Source organism: Belonocnema kinseyi, chromosome 2 (assembly GCF_010883055.1).
Source record: "Belonocnema kinseyi isolate 2016_QV_RU_SX_M_011 chromosome 2, B_treatae_v1, whole genome shotgun sequence".
Taxonomy (NCBI): Eukaryota; Metazoa; Arthropoda; class Insecta; order Hymenoptera; family Cynipidae; genus Belonocnema; species Belonocnema kinseyi.
Genome location: NC_046658.1, coordinates 109,181,791 through 109,192,719, shown reverse-complemented (window position 1 = coordinate 109,192,719; position 10,929 = coordinate 109,181,791). Strand labels below are relative to the sequence as shown.

Genomic DNA, 10,929 nt, shown 5'->3' with positions numbered 1-10,929 from the left:
TATTATTTTCCAAGTCACTTTCACGTGTTATTTACTTTGTTAATTATCATACCATTATTCAAGATAATAAGATGCAAAAAAATATATTCTACCGACTCAGAGCATACAGAATGGATAACCAAGGAATAAAAAAAATCAATATCTAAGCAGGACATGCAACAAGCAATTTCTAAAATCAAGCTGCATTTTCCACAGTAAATTTATACAAGCAAGGCTGATCTTCACAGGATTGAATCATCTACGTATTTCCTTCTGAAAAAATTTCTTTTGTAAACTATCAGGTGAATCAAGCTCATTCTTTTTTATTACATACACTTTTTCAGTAGGAAACCGATTTTAGAAATCAAAGTAATAATCATCTGATGATAAAGCTATTAACAAAAATAAAACTATTGTGCAGGAACAAAGCAATTAATGAAAAACGCGGTTGTTTTTCTGGACAAATTAGTCTAGAGCTTAAAACTTTTATCCGATTTAGGCTCTTTTTTAAAATTTAAGTTGCCTTAATTTTAAACATAATTGTAAGTGCTGAATTTTTATTTTGTTATATATAACATTAAAGTTGAGCACTTTATCATTATAAACGATCCCATTTTTTTCAACTACAGTGAAACTCTTTTATAGCGCCGATTTTGGGGTTGACGGTGGGTGGGAACTGACTCATTGTAGCCCGCTCCGCTTTTGTTTGTTTACGCTTGACTGCTCGCCTGAGTGACAACTAAGTAGTTTAATTTTTAATTAAAGAGATGAATTCTCCACGAAACATGTTATAGTTGACATTTCAAGCAAAAAATATGAATTATCAACGAAAAATGTAATAGTTGACATTTCAATAAAAAAAAAAATGAATTCTCGACGAAAAATGTAATGTTTCAAAAAAACGATTAAATTTCTACAAAAATAATTTAATTTTGAAACAAAAACATGAATTTTAAAGCGAAAAGATTAATTTTATACCAAGAAAGACGAATTATTAACAAAACACACAAATTTTAAATTATAAAAGATAAATTTTCAACCACAAATTAAATTATTATATTTTCAGTTGAAAACATTAATTTTCAAGCAAAGAAAGGACTTTTCAACTAAAATAATGAAATATCAAACGGGTTTAATTAAATTTTCAGTTAAAAAATTTATTTTCAACTGAAAAAAAAAGACAACAAAATAGTTCAATTTTCAACCAAAGGAATTAATTTTCAATTATAATGATGAATCTTCAACATAAAAAATTAATTGTTAGTAAAAGAGTGTAACTTTTAATCTAGTAATTTGATTTTCAACTAAAGAAGATGAATTTTCAATTAAAAATGTAATATATGATACATATATCAATCAAAGACGATTTTAATTGAAATTAAAGATCGTTGAATTCAACCAAAAAAAACATATTTTCTATCAAAAAAGATGAATTTTCAAGTAAAGAAGGTATTTTATTATCCACAAATAGTAAAGTTCAATTTTTATTTACAAAACATAATTTTTAACTACAAAAAAATAGTCCATTTTTTAACCAAAAAGATGAATTTTGAGCTGAAATTATGAATCTGCATTAAAAAAATTAAATTTTAACAATGTAGTTCAACTTTTAACAAGAAATACAAATCTTTAAACCCAAAAAACGAATTTTCTACAAAACAATTGAATTTTCAACGTAATAAATCGATTTCAAATAAAAACTTTAAAGTTTCAAATTTATTATCCTTGACAGGTCCAAGCTTACGCTGACCTATGGCCACCCGGTTATAAAATTAACCATTACTCTGGATTAGAAAAAAAATAGAAACTAAGCTTTGTTTTTATGTATATTCCCATTAAGAAATGCAAAATAAATTATTTGATAGCATTTTGTTTACTGATTTCATTATGTAGTACATAAATATAAGTAGTTTCAAAAAATGGGATCTTTTATCTAAAAAAAAATGTTAATAGAGTGCTTAAATCGGATAAAAATGGTAAGCTTCAGATTAATTTGTCCAGAAAAACTAATTTGCCCCACTGTGCGTCGTGGGACTTTAACGATCAATTGCGGTTTCGAGTGCACGAAAATCAGTTAATCAATCGACTCGTAAAATCACAAATCACAAGTATCCTATGTGCCATTTTTCAAACTCCTGTGTAAACATACCGGGGGACTTCTCTCCCGTCGCATATCCAGATCGCCAAAGCCACCTTCGCCACCGGACTATTAACAATTATAATTTGTATGTTTATTCTTTATATCAATCATTTTTTTACACAAATCACATGCTACAAAAAGATGTACATCATCCGATTGCAAAAAGTATCTGTTTAGTGTTTATTTATTCATGCTTGACTGAGTTATTTCAGATTTCATAGCCCAAAATGTTCTAAAAACAGGGGAAATTGGGCGATTTTTCACTGGAATAGGGTAACAGTATGGGAACGAGTTCCTTTAATGCAATGTTGCATTTTCAACCAAATAGTTGAATTTTCAAACTACATAAAGATGAATTTTCAACCAAATGGCCTTATGTTCAAACAAAAAATATTAAACATAAACCAAAAACAGTTACATTTTTAATCAACTCGTGGAATCTTCAAGCCAAGAGACAAGTTTTTTAGAAGAAAGTTGAATTTTCAATCCAAAACTTTTCTCCAAAAAAATAATTTTGCAATCCAAAAAGACAAATTTTTTATCCAAAAATATAATTTTTCAACAAAACAATAGAATTGTTGAATTTTCAGGTAAAAAAATGTTAAACAAATAAAAAAGAATTTTCAACAAAATAGATAACATTTTAATCAATAAAATTAATTTTTAACAAAGTACAGTTCTAATTTTAACCAAGTAGATGAATTTTAAACTAAAAAAGATGAATTCACAAGGAATAATTGAATAGTTGATTTTTTTACTAAATAGTTAAATTTTTCTACCAAAAAAGATGACTTTTTAATCAAATGCATGAATTTAAAACCAAATGTTTGAATTTTCAACTAATAATGATCAATTTTCAACCAAAAATGAAAAAATACGTCAAAAAATTAATAGTTGAATTTTCAACTAAAAACAAGGAATTTTAAAACAAAAATATAAGTTAAATTTTAAGTAAAAAAAAAATAATTTTCAACAAAAAAAATCGAACGTTGAACCAAATAATTACATTTTTAACCAAACAAATTGAATTCTCAACCATAAATATAATATGTAGAGTTTTCAATATATTTGAAATAACTTTTAATGAAAAAAAGTTTAATTTTTTGATCGGGTTCTATTTATTCTATTCGCATTTAAGCGAATAATCGTTAAAAAGAGGAGCTTTTTTTAAAACAGAGGAAAAAAGAACGATTCCCTAAAATTGGAGAAAAGAGGGGAATAGGGGAAAGAGTTTAAAGTCTATTTTTTTTTTAGTTTTAATACAACGGGCTCTTTTAACTCCTTTCTTTATAAATTATGAATTATGAATCATAATTCAAAGAAGTTGTCTTGTGTCCACATAATTAACAAACTGTTAATAACGTACGCACTTCGGTGGTATCCAGAGAATTGTACACCTGGGTGAAAGCGGTCGGACAGAAAGGGAAAATATGTCAAGATCATTCACTTATTCCGGTGCCATCGCTCTTTTATGAATCAAGCAGAATTATGAAAGAAAATGATGTTAGGGGGAAAAAACAAAACAGATAAAAAAAATAGTAAAAAGCTCTTGCTTCAACAATTTATGAATGAACCAAAATGCTAATATTGTGACACTTTTCACATAGAACATTATATAAATGAGATAAAACAGTTAAAGTTTATAACTATTTAATTTATTATCCTCAGGGCTGCCACGGTCAAATTTAATCCCAAAAAATGACCCATTTAAACCAAAAAGTGACCAAAGGAACTGAATTGCAAAGAATTCAAAAGAATCTAATTATTAAGACTTAAACAAATGGAAGTTAAATTCAAAGGAATTCAAATTAATTGAATAAAAAAAATTCCATTGATTTCAATAAAATTGGAGTGAATTCAGAGGAATTTAAAGGAAACAAGAATTTAATGAAATTCATAAAAATGGAAGAATTGAAAAAAACTCAAGCGAACTGAAAGCAATTCCAAAATAAAAATATTCCTTGAATTTAGCAAGTTTCAAATTAGTTTAGAAAAATGAAATCAAAAGGATTAGATGAAATGCCTAGGAATTCAATGCGAGTTAAAAAACGTTACTTCTTGTGAATAAATTCTTTGAAATTCATTAACATATTATAAAATCTCGTAAAATTGCACGAAATCTGATATTTCCTGAAACCCTGAAAAAGTTATTAAAACACTTTGAACTTTTAAAATTCTTCTTTAAATCCGCATGAAACATTTTTAAATTCACTAAAATCATTGAGATACTTGGACGTTCTTAAAATTTTGTCAGTTCTCTGGATTCCTTTTAACATAATTTAATCTTTTAAAATTGTTTGAGAATTTTAAAACTCTTGGAACATTTCTGAGAATTTAAAAAAAAATATCCTAAAATATTTTAAATACTTTGAAATATTTTGAAACCCCTTGAAACTTTTTTAAGCTCTTTCAAATTCCTTCGGAATCTTAAAAAGGTCGTGAAATTCTTCAAATCATTTGCAATCGCTTCAAATGATTGAAATCAATTAAAAGTTCCTTGGAATTTCTTTGATATTCTAAAATCATTAAAAAAAATTTTTTAATCTTTGGTAACACATTAAAATATTTGAAAATATTTGAGATCCTACGAAATTACTCAATTCTTGTGAATAAATTCCTTGAAATGCATTAAAATATAATAAAATCTTGTGAAATTACATGGAATCTGATATTTTTTTAAAACCTGGACGACTGATTAAAATAACTTGAGAGCTTTTAAAATCTCTTAAAATCATCGAAATCCTCGGCATTTGTATCAAATCCCTTGGAATTTTTCAAAGTAGCCTGATACCTTACATATCCTATAAAATCTTTCAATACCTTCTGGAACTCTAGGCAACCTTTTTAAAACCATACAAAAGTTTTTTTTAATCACTTAAATTCATTTAAATCTTTAAGAATTCTTTGGAAGTTTTTAAATCTAAAAATTCTTAGACATTTTCAAAAAGCCCTGAGATCTTAAAAACCTCTTGGAATCCCTTCAAATTATTTAAATATATCAGAAATTCTTTGGAAAAGTTTAAAACACTCTAAAATATTTTTAATCCTTTGAAATCTTTCGAGAACCTTTAAAACTTTGTTAAGCTCTTAAAACCTTACAATCTATAAAATTTTTTGAAATTCTTTCAAAGGATTGAAATAAATAAAAAATTTCTTCGATTTTTTTTTAAATATCCTAAAATATCGTAAAATTACATAAATTCTGACAATATTTTTCGAAACCCTGGAAAATTGGTTAAAATACCTCAAGAGCTTTTAAAAAGCCGTTAAAATCATGTAAATTTTTATGAATTATTTCAAAAATATCTTTAACAATTCTTCGAAGTTTTAAAAATACCCTAGAATCTTTCAAGCCCTCTGGAATCGCTTCAAATGATTGAAATCTGTTTATAATTCTTTGAAAACGTTTAAAATACACTAAAAAATTGATAATTCTTTTAAAAAAATGTAAAGCTATTAAAATTCTTTTAAATTTGTAAAAATACCTTAAAATCATTTAAATCCTTTAGAATATTTTCAATTTGATGAAATCTATTACAAATTATTTGAATACGTTAAAAATAACCTAAAATAATTCTAATACTTTGAAACTTTTTAAGTCTTTATCTCAATAAGTGACTTGAGAAAAAATATTGACCTGATTTAGGAGTGAGCGAACATAACATGATAAACCCGTTTGAAATGATTCCTCAGTAATTAGACAAACAATATATCTAAAAAAAAACAAGAGATAGAAGAAAAATTCAAATAGTATGACATAGAGGAAACCATCTAAACGGTTATCCAATATTATCGAATTATTGAAAATACTAACTTGGATTTACGTAGTTTTTATATCGTGTTGAACCCTTAAGTACAAAAAAAATTGAATTTATATTTTGAGGGTTAGAACATATTTCAAGCGACATTTTAATAGGATATTTTTTTTGTGAATCAATGGTCAATAATCATATTCCTTGATTATTCTTGAAATTACTCTAAGAAGCTTCGAAAAATTCGCGCTCTGGTGACCATCTAATCTTAAGTGGAGAATTAAAAATAAAATAAAGTGAAGCAGTAAAAGGGCAAGTAGGTTCAGTAAATTGATTGCAAACCTGTGTGCTGTGTCGGATTAAAACAACTATATATTCCAATGATAGACGTGACAGAAATTATGAGTCTGGTAAATTCTACCAATCAAGTCAGTTTCATACAACAAAAGACGAATAATTCGTAATTAACGTCAATGGAAATAAAAATATTGATAAAAATGTAAAAAAACGAATCTATTTTGCTTCATAAACTAAAGTTTTTCAAATAAATTGACATTTGAAAACAGTGACCTAATTCTTCAACTATCTCTCTTTTCTACAATTGTATCTCTTTTCGTTTGCTATTAATAAAATTTGAAGTTAGCAAATGATCCCAACTTTAATGAAGCATTTCACTCGATTGATTTGAAATTCCGGCATATTCTAGCCTTAAACAGTATGCAAGAAGCGTTTGTTTTATTTTAATCAGAGCCTCGCTTCGAGTAAAGAATACAATTTTAGCACCAAACCACTAAAACGCACATACACAAACGAAAAAGCACATGAAATCAAACTGCCAAAAGTACTCACGCTTCTGACGCCGTTATGCGATAAACCTTCTACTTCTTCATCTACACCAACTCTGAAAAAAAGAGAAAATAGTACCTTCCTCTTTTATTTATTTCAATTAGAAAAAAAAACAGTTTAAGTCCTATTTTTACCAAAACCATCAATGTAAACTGTTTGATGAAGGGTAAGATTAATGAATTGTTTATCAAAAACAAATGACTACTTCTGAATGACAATAATAATGTGTTTGCAGCTTTCAAAATTGAGGATCTCTTTGAAAGATTTTACGAATATTTTACTTATTTCAAACGTTTTTTACTATTAACTTTAGTGGCTGACTTATCAGAGAAAAATATCAGGGTTGTCGTTTTAATTGAGCAAAAAAAAATCTCGTTCATTTTCCGATTTTTTCCTGGTTCGCAAAAATTATTCACGGCCATTGAAATTAAAATATTGGAACTAGAAGTTTTCTTTATTTGAAGTAATCAAAACTAAACTGCAATTTAAAGCATTAAAAATGAAACTCATCAATTTTAAACTTTTATAATTGAAGCTTACAAATTTTTTATTTCAAACTCTCAATAGTTTACGCATAAAAAATAAAAACTTTTCAAGTTAACAACGTTAAATTGAACGCCGTTAAACTGCAAAATTAAAAAATTTTAACTTCTATAAATTGAAAGGTCCAAAGGTTTCTGGTTAAAAAATATAAATCTACGCATTATTTTCAACTTTGTTGTAAATTGAAATACTATGTTAAGACTTCATTCTTTTGGTCAAAGATCCATCACTTTAGTTGGCAATTTATATCTTTGGTTGAAATTTTAACTATTTTGTTGAAAATTCGTTAGTTTTTTTTTGTTCGAATTGAATTTTTTAAATAAAAATTGAACTATTCCAGTTTTTGTTGAAAAGTAATATTTTTTAATTAAAATTAAACTATTTGGTTGAGAATTCAATTATTTTGTTAAAAAATCGCTTTTTTAGGATTGAAAATAAATTTGCAATTTTTAATTTACCTATTCTATTTTCGGTTGTTAATTGTTTTTTTCAGTTGAAAATGTCACTATATAGTAGAAAATTCGTCTTTTTGGTTTGAAAATTTATTTGTTTTTATAGAAATCAGTTTTTTTGGTTAAAAATGCAACGATTTGGTAAATAATTAATATTATTTGTTGATAATTCAAATTTGTCTTTATTTCATGGTTAACATTTTCAGTTCTCATCTTTTTAACTTTAAACCCTTTTAATTAGGAAATATTAAAAATAAATAAATTAAAATGTTTTGTTTTCACAAAAAAGTAAACTATTGTCCATAATGACGATTTATGATGAAAAAAGGTGAAAAGAAAAAATGTCCAATGAAAAAAATAAATATTTGTCACGAATAATGTAGTTTCTAAAGTTCATAGTTTTAAAAAGGAAGTGGGAAAATAAATTTTTGTTCACATGAAAGTAGAATAGGTCTATAACAAGAGATTAAGATAAAAAAAGTAACAACCAATAATCTTAGAAAAAAAAACTAAAATAATTTTCTGCAATAATTTAACTTCTAAATTTATTGTTTATGAGAAAAATGTAAAGTCCCGTTTTCCTTCAAAGAAAGAGAAACACTGTCCAAAAAAAATTAATTAATTATATTTTTGATGACAAATTAAAAAGAAACGAAGTTATTTCTATAAATTCTGCGAACATGTTCTAAAATACTTTTTTAAAGAGAAATACAATATGGAAGGCATTTTTTTCATGTGGGTAAAAATGCACCTTGACATTTTTATAAAATGTAACCAACTTTGGTATTTTTTGGGCTGTTCAAAAACTACAACACATTACTAGAAGGTTGAGGGGTTAACAGGTTTTTGTGACGATTTGTGGATTAATGCAGAATGTGACAACACATATGGAAAATATAAATTTGAATAACAATTTTTTGAAACGCTAGAAATAATTAAAATTAGTCATTTTGTTTTGCAAGTAACTCACCTAAATACAGACTTCACACTATTTTCCCTATCCTTGTGCCTCCCCCTTTTTTGTTAAAGAATACCTTTTTCCCCTGTTTCCTAAAATTTCACCTTTTTCTTATTATTTCGCTTCAATGCAAACTGAATTAAGAAAACCATAATATTTTTGGTTCAAAGTTCATTCCTTTTGGTTGAAAAGTCTACTATTATATTTTTGGTTTGGAATTCATAATTACCTATTTTTTTGAAAATTCGTTTTTTTCAGTTGAAAATTAATTTTCTTACCTGAAAATAAAGCTAATCCATTTTTGTCTGAGAATTTATCGTTTTTAGTAGAAAATTAAACAAATAATTTTTAATTAAAAATTCATACTTTTTCGTTGAAAATTCAACTACTTGGTAGAAAAGTGAACTCATTCGTTAAATATTCATATAATTGTTTGGGAATTTCACTATTTTGTTGTAAAATCGTTTTTTTTTGTTTGTTTAAAACTTAATTTTCTTAACGGAAAAATGAACTATTTCATATTTCAATGAAAAATCTTTAGGATTAGGGTTCAACTATTTTTTTGAAAATTCGTGTTTTTTTTTTAATGTAGCCTTTGATTTAAAATAGAAATATTTTTTAGTTCAAATACCAACTTTAATTTCTTCTTTGAGCATTTATCTTTTTTGGTCAAATTGACTGCGTATTATTTAAAACTACAATCTTTTTCATTCAAAATTAAACTATTTTCCTAAAAAGTAATCTTTTGTGTCGAAAAATTAATTGTTTTGTTCAAAATGCGTTTGTTGTTTATAGAAACTGAAAATTTATTCTACAAAATATGTGTTTTTCGCTCAAAGAGTAAACTATTTGTTTAAGGATGTCCATGTTTGGTTGAAAATTTAACTATTTTGTTGAAAATGCAATATATGTATTTCGATCACCCTTTTTCACTTGTTTTGAGAGCTAGCATTTTAGGCTGTGAAGTCTGTTCAAATATTATGTTTTCGTGTTTTTCATTTGATATTTGAGGCTTTTATCAAATGAAATAGAAAACAAATTTTTACTTAAAAGGGGGGGGGGGTGTTTCTAGTTATGACGTTGCCTTGCGGGATTCAAGCTTTGTGTAATGATGTAACAAAGCAGGGAGGGAGTGGAATAAGTTTTCAAAATAGCGTGACGTAGTTTCTGAACGACCCCTCTATGAGAAACACAAAAAATAGGGGTTACCTAATTATATTCTTAAAAGGTATGAACTTTTGGGGGTTAGACTAAAAATATTTTTTGAATGGCCACCCAGATATTATTGAATTATCTTCTAGATATTATTATATCAATTATAAAAAAAAAACAAGGAATTGAATATAACTTTTTACTCACGGTATTTTGAACCAGCTTAAAAACTGGGTGGTCGCTCCACCCTGGAAAATTACCGTCAATATGACGATAAGACTAGTAGTAGTTAGCATAGCTTGTCTTGCATCCGAGACAGTATTCCTGATAGCCAGAGCAAAACTCATCGCTCCTCGTAACCCAGCACAGAAAAGCATATGCTGGAAATTAAGCGATATTTTCGGTTTCCTCGCCAAGTTCATCAGGAACGACAGAGGATAGACGTTAGCTGCTCTTCCTAACATTGCACAAAACTTGTTTCAAAATCGTTAAGGATATATTCAATTCTTACTTTGAGATATTCAGAAAAATTTTCAGTGATCGGAAGTAACTAGTTTCTCTTAACTAATTACTGCAACTAGTCACTTTTATTGATGACGATAGTGGTAACAAAGTTACTTTTTTTTAAAGTAACGAATTAGTACCTAGTTATATTTTTCTCAGTAACAATAACTATCAAAAAAATTCCCTTTTTGGTTACTTTCGAAATCCAGTGCACAACACAACAAAGAATACAAGGTAAGAATAAAAGACCAATAGGCTGCTGTATCCTAATTTACTTGAAAGACTTAATCAAACTAAGCGCCGCGCGCCTACAAAAAAGGATTTCGTAGCCTATTAAGATTTTAATTAAGTCGTTGAAATCTCTCCATCCTATAATTTTCCTCCACTGCTCCCCCTAATTTCCTCTCACTTCACGCTTCGCCATGCCTTTTCGAACTTCTTCCTTTACTTCCCCCTCTCCTCCCTTCCCCAGTAAATACTTCCCATCTCCAGCCATCACTTTCCCTCTCCTACTCACCTCATTTCTAATCATTTTCCCTACTTACACTCATTTCTACTTCCCCTCACTTCACCCTTCGCCATGCCTTTCCCAACTTCTTCCTT

General features: G+C 27.2%; 1 protein-coding gene across 9 annotated transcripts in view; it reads right to left on the bottom strand.

Moving 5' to 3' along the window:
* Nucleotides 1-10,929, bottom strand: part of LOC117167121 (sodium/hydrogen exchanger 6) — a 52,056-nt gene that overhangs the window by 24,137 nt on the left and 16,990 nt on the right. For 7 of the 9 annotated variants that reach the window (XM_033351784.1, XM_033351785.1, XM_033351789.1 and 4 more), the window contains exons 8-10: nucleotides 10,030-10,295; nucleotides 6,721-6,772; nucleotides 2,129-2,185 (exon numbers count right to left, since the gene is read on the bottom strand). In XM_033351784.1, coding sequence (XP_033207675.1) covers nucleotides 2,129-2,185; nucleotides 6,721-6,772; nucleotides 10,030-10,295 — 375 coding nt within the window. The remainder of the gene's footprint in view (nucleotides 1-2,128; nucleotides 2,186-6,720; nucleotides 6,773-10,029; nucleotides 10,296-10,929) is intronic. The other 2 variants (XM_033351791.1, XM_033351788.1) reach the window with 1 other exon arrangement.